The 24805-nt window shown below is 41.1% G+C and overlaps 3 protein-coding genes across 4 annotated transcripts; 1 reads left to right on the forward strand and 2 right to left on the reverse strand.

The window, feature by feature from the left end:
* Positions 1–229: 229 nt before the first annotated feature.
* Positions 230–7987, reverse strand: LOC136446290 (KAT8 regulatory NSL complex subunit 2-like). Of its 2 annotated transcripts, none has more exons than XM_066444629.1 (11): positions 7750–7987; positions 7234–7332; positions 6311–6394; positions 4643–4821; positions 4066–4280; positions 3619–3733; positions 2867–3030; positions 2135–2392; positions 1546–1724; positions 940–1167; positions 230–516 (listed from the first exon to the last, which is right to left on the reverse strand). In XM_066444629.1, the coding sequence occupies exons 3-11, from the start codon at positions 6362–6364 to the stop codon at positions 487–489; spliced, it is 1422 nt and encodes a 473-aa protein (XP_066300726.1). In that variant the 5' UTR covers positions 6365–6394; positions 7234–7332; positions 7750–7987; the 3' UTR covers positions 230–486. The 2 variants fall into 2 exon arrangements, with proteins under 2 accessions (XP_066300726.1, XP_066300727.1); XM_066444630.1 differs by having other exon boundaries at positions 4066–4259; positions 7750–7983.
* LOC136446288 (cyclin-T1-like) lies at positions 7558–17958 on the forward strand. Its single transcript, XM_066444628.1, has 12 exons — positions 7558–7752; positions 8571–8652; positions 9245–9373; positions 9784–9844; positions 10477–10539; positions 11872–11917; positions 12877–12967; positions 13538–13610; positions 14016–14089; positions 14271–14330; positions 15121–15223; positions 15610–17958. Exons 1-12 carry the CDS (start codon positions 7568–7570, stop codon positions 16833–16835), a joined length of 2193 nt encoding a protein of 730 aa, XP_066300725.1. The 5' UTR covers positions 7558–7567; the 3' UTR covers positions 16836–17958.
* On the reverse strand, positions 17800–24562 carry LOC136446291 (uridine phosphorylase 1-like). The gene is made up of 8 exons (XM_066444631.1): positions 24292–24562; positions 22462–22588; positions 21912–22064; positions 21069–21183; positions 20464–20534; positions 19903–20041; positions 19484–19630; positions 17800–18958 (listed from the first exon to the last, which is right to left on the reverse strand). Exons 1-8 carry the CDS (start codon positions 24312–24314, stop codon positions 18819–18821), a joined length of 915 nt encoding a protein of 304 aa, XP_066300728.1. The 5' UTR covers positions 24315–24562; the 3' UTR covers positions 17800–18818.
* Between the last annotated feature and the right edge of the window lie 243 nt (positions 24563–24805).

A 24805-nucleotide genomic window follows, 5' to 3' on the forward strand; every position in this document is an offset into this window, starting at 1 on the left:
CTCCCGGCTTGTGTATCATGTTTCAAGTATAATCAGCTTGGCTTGTTGTCTACCAGAAGGGATTTTGTCCCTTTTTTGGCCTTGCTAGCTTATGCACATTGCCAGAGCTAGAGGATTATTAACTATTACCAGTCAAGCTAGCTCTTAATCAGTCTACTAAAGTGCATGTGCTTTCTTTGGTTGGTAGTTCCCTATTTTTTAAATAGCAGATGATATTGACAACACAAAATTATCATTCAAACAAAATCTTTATTTGTAACCTTGTTATTGAGAACACACATGTATTCATTAACATAATATATTCGACACAAGCATATGGTCTTCGTATGGTAACAAAATAATATACAGGCTATACAGATATGCAGAATCTGCTGTAGTAACAAAGGTTCTATTCAGTTTCTTTGCCAAAGTAGGTCCATATATTTTATATGTATACACATCATGGATTTGCTATCATCTTCTCCAAACTGATGACAATGTCGCTGTTTATGTTTCGCCATTTGTATCCATGGAATCCTGAAATCAGACAAAAAACAGTAAACATATGAAATAAAGACTGCTAGCAATCACATACTGTAAATCTTGAAATGTTCACAGTGGTTTTATTTTTGCTGTTTTAGCAGAGACCTCTTACCATGGAATAATGACAAGAGTTTCGTATTCATATTGTGATACGAAATTGTTTTAACTGTAAAATTCAATCACAGCGAAAAACTCCTTTCCCCTTCTACTGTTAAATCAATTCCACACGAAAACACATGGATTTATGGTACATTGGAAAGGCATATTTTCCCAGTAGAGGTCACAACGAAAACACCAATGCGACCATTTCAAGGTTTCAGTAGTTTACTTTGTATAAAGCAGAATATGTTGTTTGTGAAGGAAAAGTTCCTATTGAAATACATTGTCTATTTGCATAATATAGAGAGACATACTTACTTGTTGAGATGCCTGAGTGGTAGGTTGGTTGAAGGTAGCTGGTGTTCCATCGCCCACAGTTGCTGTTTCCTGGTTCCCCAAGGATTCTTCCTTGGTCCCCTCTGCACCGCTTATGGTGGCAGCTTCTGTTAGGTCACATGTTTGACCCTTGCCCTCTGAACCAGTGACCTCCACAGGCTTGCTGTCATCTTCTTCCACATCTATCTGCATAACGTCTGGCTTCACCTCCTTGATTGAGTAAAGAATGTCTCATTAAATATGACGTTGCAATAACTGGTCATAGCGGTAAAGTGAAGGCTTATTTCGTGGAGGATTTTAAGCCAGCCCAGGTGATACAAACCTTAAACAAAATGGTGTCAGAAGTCTCCAGTCTTTAGTAAATTCTGAGCACACAGTTTACCTGAACATACAATGTATGATACAAGGGTGCATCAGCAACTAGTGCAAGTAGTTTGATAACAGGGTCATTCTTTCATCAAATGAGTTGAAATTTGGCACAAATATATATTCTTACGACAGAAATAAATATCTCAAAATAAGCCTGTTGTAAAACCACTTGCATTAGTTACTGACGCACCCTCGTATCTTGTTATCAACAACTCCTACCTCCACTATCATTTCCTCCTCTTTCTCTGGCATTTTGAACCTCTGCGGAGGGAGGGGTGAGTGTAGAACACAGGTGGTTCGGTCCATCCCCATGGCAACCGGCTTGTCACAGATCTCGATCCCTCCTGTCGAGTGGGAGCAGTGCTGGAACAGGACCTGGTGTGGGTCGTGGAGGACGTCTGGGGGTTAGGGGTTAAGGTTCACACAAAGGTTATGGTTCACATGAGGTCAACCCGTTATCTGGACAGCCTTATCGGTCAATGTTTGAGACAGCTGATTTTTCTTTAGACTGATCTAGTCCTGTTCACCTCCAACAAAACCTAGAAATACAAAAATGCAAAATAAAAATATCAAGATGTAAATATTTGAGGGTCATGCAGTCACTCTCTCATTAGCTGAACTGTTCCAGTCGAACACCATAAGTCCTGCCCCCTGTTCTATTTCGAAGACCTCCATCAAAAACAGCTCTTGACGGACAAAAATGGCCGCCACCGCTTCGCTGGGACTGAATTCTGTTGAGCTTTTTTTCCCTCTGAAACCCTGTCAGAGCGACTCAAAGAAAACTGATAACTTTAACCCAAAAGGATACGTTGCAGACAGAATCTGGACATGGGCACCACGTTGTGGCTGCATCTCTCTCCGTCTATGATGATGTTACAGCGCGGCGGAGGGGTCGGTTTGCTGACCAGATGGCTCTCGGACGCAGCGATCCTCCTCTCGTTGGACCTGCTCTGGAGAAGGGCCTCCGCTCCGTGGCGTTTACGATACCGCTTGGTAGCGCGGAGGGTGCGGAGCTTCTCCTTGTCAGAGCTGTCCAAGTCTTCGTCAGTAGAAGGAATGACAGAGCCTAGAAAAAACATCAATGATACTTGTAAAAATCAGCCTTTTTTAAAAATCCATTTAGATAAAGGTTGTTATGATAGATATTAGTATTAAACAGTTATTGGAGTTATACAATGTTGTCGCTATTACTGTAAATCTTGAAACATTTAGGGCGGTTTTATTTTCAGCTCTCCATTGTGAATAAGCATGTATTACTAATGTACTATAGAATTGTTTCAACTGCGAACTTAACACATCGCGAAAAACTTCTTTCCTCTGCTACCGTAAAAATAAATGAATTTTCAGTAATTCTTACATATACTTCAACATAAGCGGGTTTGGAATTTTTTCCCAAAACAAAGTTGCTGGTTGCCATCCAATATTTTCTGATATTAAGTGATGAACACCCCCATATTCATTGGCACATCCAACTCACCCAGTACAGCATCATTAGTTATCAGATCACTGCAAGTAACAAATAGGGGTGTTTAACACTTACCAAGAATGTCTTGCTCCATTTTCTTGGCGGTGAGGTACTTGCGTCTCTTTTCCTTCAACAGGTGCTGCAACCTCTTGAACTGGTCGATGTACAGGGACTGCAACCTGATCAGCTTCTCCCTTGTGATCAGGGCAACCTCCTCTGCCGTGTACACTCCCGCATGCCTGGGGAGAAAACAGTCGTTTATAACTCCAGAAAAGTCAAGTCAAGGCCTTTATGCTGCTAGATCATAGATCTTCTTTTACTGGGTGTGGTGTGTAAAGAAAACTCAGTTTGTGGTATAACATCACATAGTACATGACAAAAATGTTAAAGGGTTGAACTTTGAACTTGGTTCTTTTTTTCTTACTCTTATCCATGACCCCTCCCCTTCCACTTTGACCTTGTTGAAAAGCGGCCAGGTGGCCGAACTGCCTTTTTCCTTGATATTTGAAATGAGCTTAAGTTGTGGTGACGTTCTTGCTTTTACTATTCTATAAAGGGAGCTTCATACTTTGTGTGTTGCCTCCAGGACCTGGACTCTTAGCACCAATGAGGTAACCAAACTACTCAGACTCTAATTCTAAAATAGGGGATTTCTGAGTGGTAGTGGTCACGTGGGTTCAAAGCGGGTTCATAAAAGTTGTGTACTTGAAGCAGACAGCAGTTTGGACCTACAACAATTACCTGCGGAAATGGACGACAGAGAATATTGGAGACAACTAGTTGGAAGATTCCCAGTGAGTTCAACAGAGCGAGAGTGAGTGACTTACTTGAGAGGGTCCTCCTGTTCACTGTCAATGCTCTCAGCATCACTGTCTCCATCCCCCCTCCACGCCTGGTCCACCTGGATAGGGTCCTGGTCACTCTCACTGGAGTAGTCATAATCTGCAACATACATCATTTGTTGACTGCTTTATCTAATCAGATCTTATGAGCATGATTTGTGATTGGCTACAGCTTTTTTCTCAAAAGAGTACGAGGGTGATATAAGGGAGCGGAGGCAACCGTGAGGAAAGTACAGAGTTTTAGAAAGTCCAATGTGAAAATGGGGACTTCTAAGATTTCCGGAGGATAAAATTATATACAGACAAGTTACAACTTAAATCCATGCATCACAGTAAGAAGAATTCAGTTAGTGTTAGTGATTTCTCCTTCTGGTTTAAGTTAGTCATTTCTCTGGCTCAATGTAACACAAACACTGATTGGCTGGCACTAACCTAAGACCCTGCTTGGTTGGTTGGATGAGGAGATGACATTAGCTTGAGGCAGGGCCCTTCCCAGACTTTTCTCCAGCTCGGGGCTGTAGTGAAGCAGGTGCTCCAGCAGGGGGCCTGAGTTGTCCACAGGTCGCTTCCTTCGGTTGGCTCGCTGGCGCCACATGGCCGCTCGAGCCGCATGCTCGCTGCAGTAACTGTTGGGAGATGGGTTGATACTACTGTAAATTAATTCATTTTTGAAGGAATTTAATATCGCTGTAGAAGGGGAAAAGGTGTTCTTGCGGCGTTTTAAGATTGTGGTTGAAACAAGTCTGGAGTATACATTGAAAACATGCAGAAATAAAACCACCACTGGGTTGATGAAGGCTGGACATCCAGGTAATAAGATACGCCAAAAATAGTTACTCAAGCAACTGGATATAATTCATCGCAGAGGAGTCACTGTGAAAATAAAACCACTGCAAACATTTCAAGACTTACAGTAACGCAATGAAAGACAGAGAACATGTTGGCAAAGTGATGATTCTCCACAAAATACACCACAAACATCACAGTTATCATCCAAGAGTAGACTTACCCGTCCCTGTTGCCTGCTTTGGGCGCTGCGTTGGAGCATCGTTTCCCAGACTTCCCAGACACGTAGTTACACTGTCGGTACGGCCCCGCCTTGTCCTCCAACACGTGCCGGATACAATACTCCGAACCCTCCGCCCGCGGCTGTAGGCAGCTACGGTGGATGTAGTTGCAGAATTGTTCCTGCAACACAATGGAAAGGTTAAGATTTCATCATACTCAGCGCTCAAAATACTCAGCAGCAACCCATAACCTTGAAGATGACTATGTGGCCTTGTGATCAGGGTTGTTGACTTAGAATCTAAAGCCAAGGTTCTGGGTTCGGATCCCTTGCAGGCCCTTGGGAAAGGCAGTTTACACCTATTTCCTCACCAGACTTAGGTGAAAATGAGTACGGTAGCTTGGGGTTAGGGACATCCTCTCAGAAGGGATGAAAAGCCAGAGGCTGTGTGTTTGAGGAGAGGCACACCTCGAGCACAGTTATCAAAAAGAGGAGGGGTCCATCCTGGTGTGACTGAATCAAACCTTACACTCACAGTTTGATGTTACGCAGATTGTATTAACTGTACAAAACTGGTGTGTCACGCCTATCTAGGTAGTAGGTAGTACCAGTTCTGTGAAACAAACAAGTAACTGGAAATATTTGGAGATTTTCGAAAAATTCTAGCCATTTGATTTGACAAGCTACGAAAATGCAAGGTGTATGGTGATAAAATCACTATATACAACTGCACATGTATTAGTGACTGTAATGACTATGACCCCGTTCATACTAAATCGCGTAAATCGCGAAATCGCGTAAATCGCGATAATGTGGCTTAGTATGAACGCTCCAAATCGCATTTGAAATCGCCCGAAATCGCTTTCCGCGAAACTACCTCCGGGGGTGGTTTACTTGCGATTTGCCTGCATTCCGCCTTAGTATGAACGCTCGAAATCGCCTTGATGCGCGTTGGGCGCTTTACTTTGCATATTGACCCAGTCATGGGTCAAGGGGTCATCTGCAAATTCAGTCTTTCCGCTCATTATACGATGTTCATCTACCTCCTAGCTTGTTGGAATATTACGCCGAATGCGGCGGAAATATGTCAGAATCGGGCGGCGATTTTGGCGTATGGAATGACGAAAACGCATGTACTGATGGCCATCTTCGGGGATGTGGGGATTCAGAAGAAACTCAAGGGATCCCACCGAAACCAGAGCGTGTACGCTGAAGTGGCGACTGCCTGAGTTGGCCAAATACGCGAAAACATGGAAGTAATGCCGCACTATTAAAGGTAAAAAAACTCAAGATGAAGTACAAGAAGGTCATTGAACACAACAGTAAGAGTGGTGACAATCGAATAACGCGTCCGCCGTTTATCAAGCTGTTGGACGCGATTTTACAACTCGCGCTCGTTCGACCCCTGGTGTGAAGGAATGCGACTCAGGGCGATTTCGCGATTTGCGCGATTTAGTATGAACGGGGTCTATATCATGGCGTTCAAAGCCTTTCTATACAAATATAACAGTCATAAATTTTGCAAAACAAAACGACCGCAAACATTTAAAAATCTACAGTATTACATGGACATCGTGAAGGTTTGACATTAGCAACTGGGGGTTAAGTACTGAAGGAGACCCTTGACAACCTGTTCAACAAACAAACAAAGAAACAATCAAACTTCAATACCTGTTGTAGTGTAGCCTTCACTCTAGTAAAGGTTGCTGTTCTGTGCTTCAACATTGCTGCTGTCCGAAAGCCTTACAGAAGAATCTGTAGATAAATAGTTGAGAATAGATACCTACAGACATCAACATTATGAGTTTCTGTGATATTCAAATGATATGGTCAAAAACAAAGTCGTAAACTCTTGCAATGAAGGGCCAGAAACAAATGTGGCCAAATTATGTATCTAGTCAAATATTTATATATCAATATAATGATCAATACATATTGTCATACACTAACAAGGTAACATTCTGACATAGACTCTTAAGTAAGAGCATAGTTCAAATCAGGACAATACTTACTTGACACATGAACAAATAGTAACACTCAACATGTCAAAATAAAATAGTTGCAACTGATTTTCAGGAATTTTTATCTCTTTGAGATGTACTGCTGCATGTGTGCCCCACAATTTAATGTTCCTAACCTTTTAAAACGTTATTCTTAACATATTAAACCACCAACTTGATACTGATACGTCAAGTCAAGGTCCTATACGAAACTCACTGATGAACAACTTGTTTCTCCCAACCACTACCAGCCTTTCACTATGTTCAGCTATGTTTTCAAACTTTCAACGCCCTGGAAAGCGGCAAGTTTCCAACAAAATAATCTCGATATGAGTTAATGTATATTAAAAGCTGATAAATATCCAAATTTCGACCCAAATCGTTTCGTATTTTTAGTTGTTATGTATAAAGTTATCCTCCGCAGTGTTATGCATGTTACCAGGTGGTGGGATGTTGTCCCGCCATTGCCATCCCAAACCTCATTTGCATATCATTGCCGCTGCCGAATTTCCCTCCAATTCACGAAAAATCTGCCGACACAACTAGAAATTCACTCCGTCCAAGAAATAAGAGCGTAACTTCTACATCACATACCTGGTAAATGTTCCAACAGTCGTCGTTAATTCCTATAAATCCAAATGGAAGCCTGGCAGAAATAGGGTCTTTCTTCCTTTCAGCTCTGTCGCCATTATTCTACAACCATTGCACCGCATCACAACAAGGTGGGAAAAGGCCAGAATAAAAACAATATCATAAAACATCACATGATATCAATTTAGACATCCATGTTGATATTTTGTAGTTAGTAAGATTTATTTTGGTACTAAAATGTGAGATTAATGACGAAAATGTTATTTTTTGGATTAAAAATGAGAAATTGTGGTGTTGTTTTGCTGCGTTGCGGCCGTCCCATGATGCCTTGGTGCGCATGCGCAGTACGGGTTGTCTGTTCGTCGCGGTGCGGGTAATGGCGGCGGTGGAACGATGGCATTTCACACCACAACAACTCATGGACACTCCTACACGCAAGTGTGGCGTAGACGCCGACAAAGAACTTTCCTATAGACAACAGGCTGCTAACTTGATCCAGGATATGGGACAACGCCTCACCGTGTATCCTCTCATGGGTTAAAACTAGCCACTTCTGGCGCAGTCATCTGAGTCATGGCGTCATGAGCTCTCGGCGCCGGTCTCGTGCGGTAAACCTGTATTTTCACAGTATTTTCAACAATTCCAGTATTTTCAACAGATCCTATATGATCAGTGGTAGTTAAAGATTGATAATATTGTAAAATTTTGCCGAGATGGGGCGATTTTGGTGCGATTTTGTATCATCACGTGCCTGTGACATGAGTCACGCCATTGTAAGACAAATTCTCCCAACTGCTCATTTACATAAGGGCAAGCCTTTCTGGTGGCCTTCTGGGAACACGTGAACTCGGGCCTGGGTGATGTCAACTGCGATTCTTTTCAGATGGCTTCACCTGTTTTTCAAACATAATTCATCACAAAGAAATGAAAATAAAAATAGAAAAATCTCCTTCCATCGGAACAAAACCATTCACACCGATTTTCTAGACACAAACTGTTGAAGTACTGACACTAACCAAGGACATCCTATATAATGTCCTTGCACTAACACATGCATAATTTTGCCATACTATAACGTATCAGAGAGTCCACCAACACATGAAACTGAAAAAGATACAACAACGAATTTTTTTCTAAAATAAAAGATGTCAATGTTACATTTCATCAAGTCATGGATCAGGTCAGAAATGAGAGGTTTTATAGACCTAAGGACATTGAAAATATGACTTCATCTAATTTATGTTCATGAATCATTATGATGATCATACAGGTAATTTATTATCAAGGAGATGATTGGTTGATCTGTTTGTTGCAAGTTTTTCCTTAACCAGTCTTCACAGTAACCAACTATGTATCAACACTGCCATTGTATATATGCATCGGTTTTACATGTACCATTCCTTCACCAAGTTCCACAGAAATGTGAGTACAGCCTTTTTATGCTTTTTAGTCCTTTTACAAAATAAACACTTAAACATCATAGTTCTTTGTAATCGTTATCAACTTTGAGAATTGCATAAAATAGAGATATTGTGACAGTAGAAAAAAGAATATGATAATTTGATATTTGACAAGATTCGTTAGTCCATGTAGTTTTTGCTTGGTAAGGCCTAGAAAGAAAATGTTTTGTTTCTGATTATGGTTCTTTAAAAAAAAGGGTATGGTAGGTTGGGATACATTTTTTTAATATAGATTTAGGACGAAATGATCATAATGAAATGAAATGCATCAGGATATTGTTATCATACAGTTATACATTGTACAATATTTACTTTTCAAAGCCTTTATCTGTTAACAGAGTGTAGAATACATAAAGTTTGATTTGATTGAATTTTATCACTCAGATATCAGATCAAAAAGTAAATCCAGACTTTGTATTTCTGATATGTGACTGGTTAGCTTTTAAATTTCTCGTTACCTCATGGTGCCTGAGAACTGAATGTTTCAGCTATTTATTTATTTCTAACCAGTGACAAGGTTATAGAGTCATGTTGTATCTTTATGTTGTTGTTAGGCCCTGGCTGCTGCATGTTTGTTCCTGGCTGCCAAGGTGGAAGAACAGCCTCGCAAACTGGAGCATGTGATCCGCGTGGCACACGTGTGTCTGCACAGGGACTCCCCGAACCTCGACACGAAAAGCGAGGTGAGCTCCTTTTTCTTCACAGTGTGTGCCAACCAGGGCTGTCTCCAGCTTTAAATTTTTTTCCATCTCAGTTCTCACTCATTTTTAGGAGCCAATGTTGTTACTTTTCGTTGTTAAAGCTGTCATTTGAAGCTTACAATGTTGTGCTCTTGGGAAAGGCACACTGATTTCTTAACCCTGATAGAAGGATGAAAGAGAATGATCAGCTATATCATTTTAGATGTTGTAGTGCTGTAGTATTTATATTTATAATTCAGTATCTGAGCCAGTTTTTACAGAATGTATCTTTAAAGTGCTAGAATATTTAAGCGGACGCATCTCAAAACAAGATAAAGGCCTTGACTTAAACAGCTTCTCAAGAAGAAAAGAATACAAGCGATTAAAAGACTTGTTTTGCCATCTGTCCACAGACATATCTTCAACAAGCCCAAGATTTAGTCATCAATGAGAGTATACTGTTGCAAACTTTAGGTAAGTCAGATTCCATTATTATATCACTTTATGTTCCCTATAATCAGTGTTCTCGCCAGAATTTTTTCACAGCATAGGGGTCAGGTACAGAAGGCCAACTTTACGCGGCGCAAGCTACGAAGAAATTACCACAGAGTAGGGAGTCTGGCTTGTTCCCCGGAAAATTTTTGAATTCATAACCCAATGAGACACTATTTCCTGCATTTTGAGGGAAAAATTTTGTGAAGTAAAGTTTTTCCTCTGTTACAGCCTCATTCTAAAGCCAAATATGAACTTTTTATAAAATTTATGAAGGGTCACAAGGTTCTTTCCAGAAAGAAACACCCCTATGCTGGTTGAAACACAGCATAGGGGTCCAGACCACAGCATAGGGGGTCCAAATCACAGCATAGGGGGCCCCTATGCTGAAAAGGCCTGGCGAGAACACTGCCTATAATAAGATTGAAACATAAAAAAACTTCATTTGGTTGTCAGAAGCATATTATGTCCACTAAACAAGAATTACATATGCAATTTGTCATTTCGTAAGTTCTACTCAGTGATCTAGTGACACATTTTACTGTGTTTTATACAATTTTCCTATCAACACTTCAGTCACATGAAGGCTTATTTGTTTTGTTTATTTTCCTCAGGCTTTGAGGTTGCCATAGACCATCCCCACACACATGTGGTCAAAACTACTCAACTTATCCGAGGTGAGTGTAAGTACACCACGATTAAAAATTTACTCACTTCTCAACTTTCCGAACAGCTTTGACCTCGTCTGTTTCAATCCGCAGGCATGGCGCAGAGGGGCCAGCCGACGGCCAAGTCTTGTCTTACAAATGGTGATGGTGTGTGCGTTTGCTCTGCTGTGTCCTCTTTGTGTCTGTGTAGACAATACGGCTTGTTCTCTTCGATTGGAAATGTCAGAAATCGCTACAGAAGTACTTAAGTTACCAAGTACCCCATAGAAAACTTCGCAGTAGCCATTATATAGACCAATCCTATAGCCCTGCATCAAAACGAAAAAATGCAAAATAAAAACACACAAATTCCAAACTGTGACGGTATCCACTCTCTCATTGGTTGAAATGCATTTTTGGATTGACAGCCAGATTGGAATTGTAGTCTATGTCGGTAGTTTACTCAGTTTTGTTTGAAAGTTGAAGTTGGTCCCTCCATTGATGAAACAATTGGGAAGAGTGGCACTATTCCCAAAAGCTGTATTGTATGCATTAGCATAGAGCTTTGTGCTTTGCCTGTAATTGTTAAAAGGGAGTATTTGATCTAAACTGCAATGATCGTCGCATTCTTTCTCTTTAGTAACCAAAAATGTGGCTTGAAATTAAATGCGTAAAGTTAAGAAAGATCCATTGAATCGTACAATTAGATTCCAGATGCCTCTTGTTGTATGATCATTGCAGTTTTGACCACATACATGAGTAGTTGTTTTCGCCACTGTCTTTTATTTTAGCTCGTTCTGAGTTCATTTCAGTAAGTTGAAGTCATAATGTGTGTCTGCAAAGAAGCAGAAAAATAGTCAAAAGTGACAAAGTGTTATTAGTTTTGACGAACAGGTCTGTAACCAGACTTGCAAAATTTGACATATCTTTACGTCAACATGCAAATCCATAAAGATTCTTAGTGACTGCCATACTGTCGACTTTATTTTAGTGTACATCTCCCTTGCTTGCAGATTTTCCCGAACGAAACAGTTTTTGTAGACTTAAAGTAGAGTAGATATTCTGCTTATAACATAGAATGTACTGTGCTTGATTTTGAATGTCTTGGCAGCCTGAAAAGTTTGTGAGAACGGAAAATGTGCAAGCTTGGTGGATGGTTTGACATGTAAGTTTCTATAGAGTGTGACACTGTCCATTGATAAGGGGCTTGTACTTGTCTGCCGACAATGCGTACACCGCTAATCAGTGTTCTTTTGTTTCCTCTGGTGACCTTTCACCCATCACCTTTGCGGTACGCCATCCTGGTTATGTGCTGTCATGCCGACACTGCGGGTGTGTCTCCACCCCATCGTCCAATCACAGCCCCCAAGGATTTGGCGCAGACTGCATATTTCATGGCGACCAACAGGTGGTTGCACACCTCCTTCTGACAAGCGCGGCAGTGTTACGTCCCTCCGTATCCCCTCCACCACCCCTACAGAAGGCATGGCGTGGTCCATGTGATTGGCATCACCTGCCAGAAACCAGGAGAAACCATTTCTCCAGAGGGGTGGGGAAGGAGCGGACAGGGCGTAACACTGACTGCTGATTCTTGAGCAGACTGTTGGACTTGCCATGCTTACATGTGTACGATATCCAGTAGTGGGTTGGAGGTGTACGTCGCAAAAAAAGCTCATGTAAAAGATTTGAAATTGTTAAAGACTGTTTCTGTCTATGTCTAATTGATTTTTTTATGTAATGTATGAGGATGCTGTGTCCTTGGTGTGACCCAATTTAATGGTCATGACCATTGGAACACAAGAGGAAGGGAAGACTCTTCAGATGTATATGCAAAGTTTAGATTGGTATTATCAAAAGAACTCTTAGAAGAGATTGACGCATATTTGTGTATTGCAGCAGTAAGAGAGCAATATTTTATCAACTACTGATCCTTCAAAGCCTTTTTTTGTAGCCATTTTTTACCTGAAGAGTCTTCTTTTTCCTTAAAAATTGAATTTTTTTTGCTCAGGAGTGACCGAAAAGGAAAATGCCTACTGTAAGTTGGGCTACAGCTTCAAGCCAGTGATGCAAACCTTGCGAGATTCGTACCCTATAAGACACAAGACAGACCAAACTAACGTTCCTATCATTTGTTCTTCTGTACAGATGTAAAACTGGGGTGATGGTTTCCACTGCTGGCTTGAAAGAGAGGATATTTGGGAAAGGAGATGATTCTTGCGTCACGGTGATATCTCGGTGTAGACTCGTGAAAAATTCGGAGTTACAGTTATAACTACTTGTCTTGCAGCAAATATGGAAAGTTTACTGTTTTTGCTGACTTGTGTTTTCCCTTCTCTTTCTTGTGTTTGTGTTTGTATGTGTGTGTAGTCTGCACCTGACAGCCTTCAGCCTACAGTACAAGCCGACCGTGGTGGCCTGCATGTGCATCCACCTCGCCTGCAAGTGGGCCAGTTGGGAGGTTAGTTCTCCCATGTTCTTTCAAACTCAGGACTCTTTCTAACTGTTAGTTAGTAGTGCAATGCAGCTTTGCTACGGCTCAAGTATTTTTTGGCTGGGCCAGACCTTTGTACTCAGCATTTGGGAAAGGGTATGGAAGTTAAACACACAACACTACCTGTGGACCAGCCCCCTGCTGTATTGACTTGCACAAGTCAGTTCTTTCATGATCTTTCAAACTCAGGACTCATTCTAACTGTTAGTTAGTAGTGCAATGCAGCTTTGCTACGGCTCGTGTATTTTTGGCTGCAACAGACTGTTGCAATGGCCTAGTAGGTAGAATGTTCGCCTTATACACAGTAGGTCGTGAGTTCGATCCCCGGCCAGATCATACCAAAACTGGTACATACTGCTTTCTCTGCTTTGCACTCAGCATTTGGGAAAAGGTATGGAAGTTAAACACACATCACTACCAGTGGACCAGCCCCCTGCTGTAGTGACATACACAAGTACAATGTATGTGGCCCAAGGGCTACAGAAATGGAGATGGGTGCCACTCCTATGCGTCTGACGGTTTTGTTTCACTCCACAGATCCCCAGGTCGAACGACGGGAAGTACTGGTGGGAGTACGTGGACCCCAATGTCACGCTGGACCTACTCGACAGTAAGTTAGCTTCCACCAGGCCCTCCTACGTATGGATCGTACCATTCGGCAGAAAAAGGATTAATTTGCCAGTAGAGTCAGTCCACGGTGAAGATCACATTTCGCACGGAGCCTGCAAATGAAACCCTGGCAAATATTCTCCCTATAGCCTGCGTAGTTAATCTGGTAGAGACTAACAGTAAGTAGCAATAAGACCTCTTTCTTTCTTTTGTTCTGCTTGCTATTTTTCCATAATTTTGGACAGGCCTTGGTTAAAGGTTGTTCTGTATAGCCTGAGTGTCATCCTGTTTCAGTTCCAGGCTCAACCTTGTTTGGTGAAGGCAGATGATACTCTAGGTTCTGTAGTCTTATATAAGAATCATCATAAGTGGGTTGAAATTTCAAATACTTCTGGTTTCTTGCTAGGTCTCACCACAGAGTTTCTGCATATTATGGACAAGACCCCCAGTAGACTGAAGAGGAAAATTAGCAATTACAAAGTAAGTATCGCAACTTCGTTATGAATATTGTCAAAAATGTGCATTTTGAATGTTTAGAAAAGAAAGCTGAATTTCAAAAGAAATGCCTGGCAGTAACTTATTTAGAGTAATAGCTGCAAAACCTGTTTCCAATAAAATCTCGTAGTAACTGATTTTTTTTACGATTGTTTTGTCCTTACAGATGGCTGGTGATTCCCCTATGGCCTCCATCTTTAATGCTGCTCACACCTCAGGAAAAACGGTACGACCCACGCTAAAGTTGTTCATGATATAATTAGTAGATATAATTAGCAGGGTGCGAAATACCTGGTTGCACGTTGCACAGTACCACAAGATTTTGGTTGGTGCAAGTTAATTCCAAACCCAGGTACCGCAGTGTGCAACCTTATATTTTGAGCCAAAGATTTCAATCGGAGCCCTGGAAGCTCACAAAAACACAGTGTCACTCTCATAAAATTCGTAAATCTTCAATTGAAATAGAGAAATCAACACTTTTTCGTTTTAAACCATCCAAAACCCTTCATAGATCGTGGAATTTGAGCTGAAAAAGACGAAAACACACTGCCCTCAGCTAAACAAAATGTTGTTAGGTCAATTGGAACACAATAGTATCTAATATATATTTTGAAATATTAGTAGTATTATACATAACATACGAGCTTGATTTGAAGAAATCGGTGAATGTTGCTGGAGCAACCTGAAATTTGGATGTGCAACCTAGCATTTGCCCTTGGTTGCAACATGGGCAACCTGGCTCAAAAAATTATTTCGCACCCTGATTAGCAAGAATCATTAAGAGTGATTATGAAATGCCATTATTATGTCTCAAGTAATGAAAACAAGGATTGCTTATCTTCACACAGGATCACAGCTTTTTGAAATTATTGTGCAAAATTGCTTTGACAGATACCAATGCCAGTTTAATGTTGATTACATAGAAATGAAACCAAACGTCTGTCACTTGTCCATTCCAAATATAAAGTTAAGTCCTCATCACTGAGTTGCTTCATGGTACTGTTGTTTCCCCGCAGAGGCCAAAGCCAGAGGCCACATCCACTGTTTCCACGGCAACTGCCTCCGGTAGTTCTGTCACAACGGGCCAGCCCCAGCCTGGCTCCTCCTCCAACTATTCAGGTACAGAGCTCTTTATATACTTCTTAGGTACATAGCACTTTATATACTACTTAATTACAGAGCACATCATATACTACTTAGCACTTCAGGTCGTAAAATTAATTCCATGTGTATATTTTGTGTAGCATTTGATACTTTTAACCTCTGCACATTTAAGAACCCAGCACACTTATCGATAAGAGAAGAGGTCAACCATGGTGTGCTTGGTTGAAAATAGGAGCCGTAGCAAAGCCACATTGTACTACGTATACCACTAGCTACTTGAAAAACATCATGCTTCACATCAATTGTGGATGATTGCTTTACCTTCTTTTACAAAACAACTAACAGTCATAGGTTTCAGTTTGAAATTTGTAGATTTTGAATGTTCATATTTCTCTTGACAGCCCCAACAGAATACACCAACCATGACAGGCAAGGGAAGGACGGCGCACACCACAAAGCAGGCATGCCGCCCGCCAGTTCCACTTCTGTAAATACTTCCACCAGCGTGGACCTGAAATCCCACCCCGACCTCCCCACCCTGCCCCCGCTGGTTCCCCCCGCAACCAAGTCCCCGCCCAAGCTCTTCATCAACCAGGACGCCCTGCGGAAGATGGAGGAGAAACGGGAAGGTATGCCGACTGCGCACGGCTCCCACCACTCGCAACGTCCCAGCACGCACAGAGACAAGTACGGCAGGCCGGTACCGTCGAAAGCGGAGCGTGAGCACGGCTTGGCCGGTGCCGCGAAGCACCACCCCAGTCAGATGAATGCCCATAGGGAGAGACACCACCACCACAAGGAACAGCAGAGACACCACGAGAAGACCCTCGTCCCTGGGCACGAGAAGATGTCCACCGTGCATCACCATCCCAGGGAGAAGGTACTGCCCAACAGTAAGGACAAGCATCGGCACGAGCACCACCACCACAGGCACTCTGCGAGCGCGGCCTCCCGACACCATTCCCGTGGCCCCCAGCCATCTCAGGGCAGCCTGCCGCACCCACACAAGCACCAGGGTCTGGGCGACGTCCCTGACCCCAAGTCCAGGAAGCGGGCGCACGTGGGGAGCCCCGATGTGGCCGTGCTTCACGGTGCGACGAGGATGGGCCCTGACGGCGGTGCAGCGCTCATGCACCCCTCCCCTGCCAAAAAGCACCAGCGGGAGCACCCCTCACAGCTCCATGCACCAGCCCCGGGGTCGCTCGAGAGCTCCAGCCTCCTGAAGTTGCCGATGCCGCCCCCTGCACCCTCCCACACGTCCGGCCAGAACCCCCCTCAACACCCCAAGCCTCAGTCGGCAGGCACAAGTGCAATACAGTCCAAGTACCAGGATACCGGGCTGGCCACGGAAAACGGAAAGGAGGGGGGTGATGACATGGACATTGTGACGGACGAAAACTCAGGCGACGACCCTCTTCTCCAGTTATTGGGCCAAACTTCCGACCAATCGATGTCAGGTCATTCATTCTTCCAGGATCCGACGTTGGGAGAATACCCCTTGTTTGGTATGTCACACATGGATGTCTTCGGAATGTCATATCCTTCCCTACCCCAACCCCCACTCCCTCAACATCCCCCACCCCCTCCAAATGAACCCCCACCCCCTCCTCCTCCACCCCCAGAATAAATGGTGCTGTTTATATTATCTCCTAAACGAAAATACAAAAAATACATAGAGCAAGTATTGCAATCTGTCCATGTGGATAAGTCCTGTCTATATTACCTTTTGTTACATGTACATATTATTGCTTGTATTAGACAAAAAAAGCACAATGAAGACATGAGTTGTCTAACAAAAAAGATGACTGTACATTACTTTTGTATCTGTTGTAAAACTGCAAATTTAGGACTAGTAGACTTCCCGAGAATCTTGTACCGTAGTTGCCATGTGTGCGCGAGCCAAGACAGCTCTGTCCTTGGTCGACTTAACTTTTCTCGCCAGGGTTGTTCCTAACCGTATTCTAAATTCAGGCAAGCTGTAAAATGCTTTATTAGAATTCTCTGTGACAAGGAAGACCGAATACTGCTTCCTCCAGAACCACTGAGTATGAAGTTTTGCATAGAAAGGTCTGAAGTCCATTGTAAACTAATTAAGGCATGCCGTGTACTTTGCTGTAGAGTCTCAATTGTGCAAAATGATTTCCTTGTTCCTTTTGATGAATGTAAGCTAATTTATTGATATCCAACATAATCTTATAAGACCGTACGTATGTGTTGTACTGGCAAGGTGATGTGTTGAAGTGCACATTTTAAGAGAAACGTGGAAAAAAAAAGATGAGAAGATACATTTTCTACCAAGATTATACTAGTGTTTTGCTTGAAAAAAAACTGCAGCCCTTGTGACTTTATTATAGTAACACATCGCAGGATGGAAGGATTGTTGTATGGACCAATAGCAACAAGGCTGCTTGTATGTATTACCGAATAGGTCCTGTACGTAGCAGCACTGTTCTAGGTGCACTAGTAAACTGACTCAGGAGTAAAGTACTGTTAGCGTTAGCGGAAACTTAAGCTGTCACACAACGAGTAACACAAGACGTAGAACAAAGATCTTAAGAACAGATGGAAAGAAATGTGAAGATGCCAAGAAAGAGCATATTGTAAATTTTATTTCATACCTTTACATCTTTGTTTATTGATAAAAGCATGACAAGGTATAAGAGCTGACATTTTGTACTTGTTTTTTTTTATCACAAAAGATGCCTTTTTTTTTAGATAGTGGGACAATAAACCTTTAAATGTTGCATTGACACTTGAGAACATTTATTTAGTACTAGTGGTCAATCATCAATGTTGGGGACTTCAGTTTGCAGCTTTTCACAATGCCACAATTTCCTTTTCCATGATTTCAGACAAAATTTGTCTAGAGTTATGTGGAGGAAATAAATTCCCATCCATATGGCCCTGTATAGAGCAATACACGATCCCATAGCCCCGCCCACCTCCACCAAAACGTAGAAATACAAAATAGAATTAATACAAAGACATCCAGCCTCTCTCTCTGCTAATTGTGATGGACAGTCAGCACTGGTCTATTTCAGACCAGAAATGCCTAGAAACTGCTCATAAACTGCTTTAAAGAAAAGTAAATTTACATAAGCTTTGAGGCACATGTACATGTACACTGAACCTTGCATACCATCAGTTTTAGAAATCTTTATGTGATTGATTTTTTGGGAGTGGTCCGTGTGAGGAAATAACCATCCATAGTACAGGTGTCATGTTTGGAGCCTCAATATATTTTTACATACAAAGGTTACTATTCCAACTGTTCTACTAAGGCCTTGAAAGGAAAATTTAATACCTTCAAATTCTTTGGAAGCTCTGGGTTTAAGATCTAGCAAATTACTTGTGTTTGAGAACACATACATTTGTGTATTGTGTTATGGCAATGGGCTACCTACTACTGTACTAGAAATCTTGACACCCCCCCAAAGCAGCTTTTATTAAACTCTCATCATCTTATACCCGACAAACAGTTGATTTCAAATGGCCTGTGAAAGCAGACATCAAAGAATTCACAATGTTTTCACTTTACCAGCATTCAATAGCCCTTGAAAAGAAACTGAATTCTTTAAGCCTCATGTAATTGATTAAAAAAGGAACTTATCTATTTGATCCCCAACCGACTACTTATGAACTTAGCCAGTAGTTTCTGTGGCCGAAGCTCCCATTCCTTCAGGGTGTCGTGTGGGGTCGTGACCTGGTCACCACGGAGACGATCCACAAGAGTCACACACACCACCCCGGCTGGAATGTCAAAGGTTAAAACTTAAAGGTTAGTTTTCGAAGAGCTGACCAATTTTGCACTAAGGAGTATAATCAAGAAAATACAAAATCAGAAGTTGAAAATGATGAACAAATATGAACCAAATCCTATAATACCAGTAAATAATACAGCTTTTAGATTGTAAAATTTATTTCATGACTTTCACACAAGTATATGACATCCCATCCCTGGTTCAAACATGCATGGTGCTGAATTACATTCACACTGATACAGCAGTCTCTGGTGCTGAATTACTGACACACTGACACTGCTGTCCCTGGTGCTGAATTACATTCAACACTGACACTGCTGTCCCTGGTGCTGAATGACATTCACACTGACACTGCTGTCCCAGGTGCTGAATGACATTCACACTGACACTGCCATCTTATGCATCAAATCAAAAACTTAATGTCATTTTCTTTGAAATGAAAAACATCCTTGTAGTACATCATATAGATGAATAGTAACCATTAAAGGACTGAGTATATATGATATTTTCCTACCTTTCACCCCTGCATTTTTACACAAAGCAGCGAAGCAAAGCGACTCCATCTCAATATTCCTGACCCCGGCATTCCTGCCCTTCTGCAGGTACTCAAGTTTGTCCTGTTCCGTGTAGTCACAGAACGCTCCGTCAAGACGCCCCTGCTCTGAAAGACAACAGGACATTCACATTTCCAGTTTTGTAAGCTCTTGTTTACCCGTAGCATCATAGTGGTTTTGTTAAGTCTTGTCACCTGGAATGAGCTGGTGCACTGTTTGAAATGCACATGCCCGAGGTCAAAGGTGAAGGCCCCTAACTTGAAAACAGTTCTTGTCTAGACTGTGTTTGTTTATGACTCAGGAGCTTTCAACTTTGACATCGTACCCACAATTGCATGCACAGTTCAAAATTTCGAAAATCTTTGGGGGTTTCCTTTACCTTCGTAGAAGCCGTTGGCACACATGGTGTTCCCTGCCACCGCTGTCAGCCCCTCCTCCTGTGCAGCCACGTGTAACAGCTCATCCACCAGACCCTGGTCTAGCTCCGTGGGTCGGGAGATCTCCTTGCCTAGTACAATCTGGAGGTAGCAAAGTAGTTGTGTCATCAGTTTTAGCTGGTTTTCATACATTCAAACCTATCCATAGTGGTCACCAAAATGCCTTGAAGAAATGGTACATAGGAGCCCACTGTGTGTAGACAGGAATGTTATTGAATTGGTCAACTGGGAAAATAAACTGAGGTACCACCAAAAAGTGCCACATACAGAGTTGGTTACTAGTTCAAGATTTACAGTATACTATGAAAATACTGTGATATAATATCATTGACTTGTCTTAGTAAAGAAGAAAATGAACAAACTCGTCTAAAATATCTGACTTTTTATCCACCAAAACCCCTGAAGTAAGTTTCCTCTGCAAACTTCTCATATGTACCGTTATGTAAACATATGAGACATTGGGCATCATAGTTCTAAACCAGAATGTAACACACTCTCCTTACCTGTGTATACCTCGGTCTGAAGCACGTATCCACAGCTGCCTTACTGATCACTACTGTGCCTGGCTCAAGGCCTGCAAAAAGAAGCGATTTACTCTCCGGCATCTTTTATTACATATCAAATATGTTATTCCCATGATCATAGTTTCTTAAAGGAGATATTCACTCTTGCTTCTCACTTTCACAGATCCCACTATTTATACAAAAATAATACTGCCTCAAGCTAAATGTCAAAGGAAAGATATTCTTTTTTCTAGAAAAGATACATGTACACATGCATTCTAAGTGCAATGCTGCCCAAAGCTCTTTCTTATTGAAAAGTAATGCATTAAGCACAGCTGTTTGTGCTAGTCATATAAGCTATGTACTGTAAATTCATTTTTTTTCCATCGGCAGTACGAATGGAAAGGAGATTTTAACTGTGTTTTCAGTTCACAGTTGAATCAATTCTATAGTACAGTGGTAATACAAGAGAAACATATTCACAATCACACACAATCACAGTGTCAGGATTTCAATAATTGGTGGAGAGGTCACTGGGTAGACCGCAAAAAAAAAAAACCCACAACAAAGATTTCAAGATTTATGAGTATTTTCCTGATACTTACCTAGCCCCCCTGAAGTGCCCATCCTGAACATGACGACATTACTACATCTGGCGTGGTACAACAGCTTCAGTAGCTCATTCAGCATGATGGACATGGAAGGCATCCCCATACCATGCTGTAACAACAGGTCAAGAGTTATGAAGCTTTTAAGTTTAAAGTACCAAGAAATAAAAGTCCTGGAATGTTCTAGAAATATTGGCTGTGTGGAATTTAAATTTTTCAAAGATCAAAAATTATAATTCAAAATTGTATACAGTAAAACTTGAAATCCATGACTAGATGAAATAGTGTTGTAACAGTTATGAATATGACATTTAGTATGTAGACATGTAGTATTGTTAGTTCATTTATATTTTTGAGGTCATACACGCAGACTATTTTGCAGTAAAAGGTGGAAGGAGGTTTTTGCGGTGTATCAAGGTCAATGTTGAAACTATTCTGTAGTACAGAAGTAATTCACTGCAAACACATATTCAGAGTGTCATGAATTTGCAGTGAAGAGGTCTGACCGAGAAAACCACAAAAATAAAACAACCGCAAACATTTCAAGATCGTACAGTAGAGTTTATAATATGACTTTCACACATGTAGTGTCCAGTATTAAAGGCATCCAGAGCTTTATGAGGTTTGAAACTTGAATAAAAGACTCTAATTTCTAGTCATTCCTACACATAGTGAGTTTCAATAACACTATACCATTACATATCGACATTAAAGGAGTAAAGATACGATGTCGTTGTGTGGTGAGAACTGATAGAAAATCCAAGCCCTAATAGACTGATCCTGACTGTCCATCACAATTAGCACAATTGGCAAATTAGCAAAAATCACATTTCTACTCACACTAACAGACAGCACTGGTCCAGCCTTAAACATGCCGTAGCGGTCAGTATCAGCCAGGTCCCTGGGCTCCTCTGACTCAGACAGACCCAGCTCCTGGTGGATGTACCGGGCAAACCTCCCCATACGTGTCGCACTGCCTCCCACAACTACAAACTGTAGAGAGACCAGAGTTATACATTATCAGTCCTGTGAAAATAGGTGAATTAACAGTTTATTCACCTATTGTCCCTGGATTAATGATATGATATACTTTTACAGCAGGGGAAAGGAGTTTCTTAGTTGAAACAATTCTATCAGCACAGAGGTAATACAACATAACGTTATATAGAAACTCAAATTTGTGGTGTTGTGATTTTACGGTGAAAAGGTTAATCGTGAAAACTGCAAAAACAAACCACAAATATTTCACGATTTACAGTTTTGTATCAGGGTCTTTCAAGTCCTCAATATCAGTATGTCATCTGTATTAGACTCTACGTGTGTTAAATGTAGTTGTATTTTCATCAGCTTATGTTACTTCTATGGTCATTTTTGCTGACTGGTACTTGACCTTGACATCTCCAAACATGGCGGGAAGGTCATGTGTGGCCGTGCCCAGGTTGAAGTGGTAGAGGAAGTCTGATGTCATAGTCTTCAGGTGGGGGTTTTGCAGGTGAACATATCCATTACTGGTGTCACTGGAATATCAATCATAATGAATGTTATATCAATTTTGTACATGATGGATATCATTGATATACAATGGCTGAGGCTATTGAAAGCATGTTCCTGTCAATGATGATTTTGTTTTCACTATTGTTCCTGTCAATAAGACTTTTCTTACACTATCGACAAGATGTTCCTGTCAACAAAACTTTTCTTGCGCTGCTGACAGAATGTTCCTGTCAATACAAAATTTATCAGTATTGACAGGATTCTCTATTCAATAAGACTTATTCTTGCATTTTTGGCAGGATGTTTCTGTCAACAAGACTTTTTCTTGCACCGAGAAAACAGGATGTTCCTGTCAATAGCCACAGCGTAAAAAAGCTAGTCCTTTAGTGCTGATATTTTCCTTTAATTCAATGGAACATATGTGTAATATGTTACTGTACAAAATACCGGGTGTAACCAGAGTATTTCATAATCTAGCATCTTTGAACTATGTACTCCAGTTTAACCCTTAACTTATCAACTATTTGTACAATTCCCGTGGGCAGCCATAAAGCTTAAACAACTTCAAGAGAATGTGCAAAGACTACCTCCTGACCTCTATGCAGCATCAAGCGTACAGACGCCTAGGTTCTAGGCACTACAACATCCTCGCTACCAGGCTAAGAATGGACTGGAGCCCTTTGCATTCCACCCTGCATCTAATGAAGATCAAAGACAAGTTGTGTTCCTGCGGTGCGTCCTCCGAGACTGTTGCCCACTACCTGCTACATTGTCCGCTCTACAACAGCCAGAGGGACGTCCTAGCTGCTACAGTCCACCAGCTCACACAACAACGTCTGTCCGTGTCTACCTTACTGCAGGGGTTATCAGGCTATGACAATCTAACAAACAAAAAACTTTTTAAGGCTGTCGAAGCATATATTTCCTCTACAAAGCGTTTCAATGGTCCTTCCATTTAAGCCATCCACGTCAACTTACCATGCCAAACTACTTCAAATCTTAATTACTTTAGTATTGTTAACCTTGACCTCTGACCTCTCAAACCTCTAACCTACTTGTCATTTATTAGTATTATTATTATTACTAGTACTATTATTATTATTATCATTATCAAATCATTGTGTACGTTAGTGACCTTATTTGTATATATGCGTAGTTTTTCAACATTGTAATTGTATGTGATGATGAATTGTATGTGCTGTGTCAGACACCCAAAATCAGCCACGCTGCCTGGGTGGTCTTTGTATTGCCGTTGCAATTTGAATAAAATAAAATAAAGGGGCGTGCGCTAAAAGGATGGCTGTTACATTTATAACTGCCGTGTTTGTTTATTTCTAACGTGCGCGTCTAGAATTACTTGTCACTCAGATTCTGACCTTCATACTTTGGTAGCCAGCCGAAGAGTAAATAATTAATAAATTATCGATAAACACGTTTGAGTAAAGAAAGGATTCGCTCGAATTTGTTGGGGGAGTAAACTATCTGTACGCATGTGAAACTAGAAACGGAAGAAAACTTGGAAAGGATGCGAAACAAGGAACAATATGTTGAAAACAACATCCGTTACCTCGTTTACAAAACAACCTCCAAATCTTATATTGTATGCTATAAGAGTAGAGTAAAGTGTTCAAATATCACAAAATTATATATAACTCAATGAACTTTCTTGGCGTATCATAGATCTATGTATAACATAGCTATAGAATAAAGAAAACAATGTACTCACCAATTTTGAACGCCAGAATCCATAGTTTCGGTAATACGAGAGCAACAACACAGCAGCAGCAAACGTAACACACACACACAGTACGGGAAATAACACTGAACTTAAACGTTACGATATCAACGGTACATATAACGGACTTGTTTGCTTCTATGTGCTTTTATGCGTGTTTTTATCTGAGTAAGGGGCAATGAAACGCCATAAAACAGTGTTTTAAATCACTATTTGACAGTGGACAGAACCTCGGACTACTGTAAATAATCAGCTGATGGAAGGTCACATGATATTAGAACGCTCCACATTGACATAGGGGTCAAAATATATTATAATTTATCTATGATAAAAGTACAACATTTATGACTACTGTAGCCTTGACTTGTTTTAAATAATATGTAACAATATTAATATAAATAAGGATATAATAAGTCTTATGTACATTTCAAATTCATATATGAAAATAAGGGAAAATTTCAATCCCTGCTACAATATTGGAAGCTTCTTAGGGAAAGACCAATAA

Source organism: Branchiostoma lanceolatum, chromosome 12 (assembly GCF_035083965.1).
Source record: "Branchiostoma lanceolatum isolate klBraLanc5 chromosome 12, klBraLanc5.hap2, whole genome shotgun sequence".
NCBI classification, from domain to species: domain Eukaryota; kingdom Metazoa; phylum Chordata; class Leptocardii; order Amphioxiformes; family Branchiostomatidae; genus Branchiostoma; species Branchiostoma lanceolatum.

Excerpts from the sequence above, each read along its gene's own strand:
- LOC136446290 (XM_066444629.1), bottom strand. The coding sequence starts at position 6,364 with ATGTTGAAGCACAGAACAGCAACCTTTACTAGAGTGAAGGCTACACTA. Across the intron at positions 4,822-6,310 it reads TGAAGGCTACACTACAACAG|GAACAATTCTGCAACTACAT; the intron begins GTATTGAAGTTT and ends ATTGTGTTGCAG. Across the intron at positions 4,281-4,642 it reads AAAGCAGGCAACAGGGACGG|TATCAACCCATCTCCCAACA; the intron begins GTAAGTCTACTC and ends AATTTACAGTAG.
- LOC136446288 (XM_066444628.1), top strand. The coding sequence starts at position 7,568 with ATGCGCAGTACGGGTTGTCTGTTCGTCGCGGTGCGGGTAATGGCGGCG. Across the intron at positions 7,753-8,570 it reads ATGGGACAACGCCTCACCGT|TAACCAACTATGTATCAACA; the intron begins GTATCCTCTCAT and ends CAGTCTTCACAG. Across the intron at positions 9,374-9,783 it reads ACCTCGACACGAAAAGCGAG|ACATATCTTCAACAAGCCCA; the intron begins GTGAGCTCCTTT and ends ATCTGTCCACAG.
- LOC136446291 (XM_066444631.1), bottom strand. The coding sequence starts at position 24,314 with ATGGATTCTGGCGTTCAAAATTG. Across the intron at positions 21,184-21,911 it reads GACCAGTGCTGTCTGTTAGT|CATGGTATGGGGATGCCTTC; the intron begins GTGAGTAGAAAT and ends CTGTTGTTACAG. Across the intron at positions 20,042-20,463 it reads TCAGACCGAGGTATACACAG|ATTGTACTAGGCAAGGAGAT; the intron begins GTAAGGAGAGTG and ends TGCTACCTCCAG.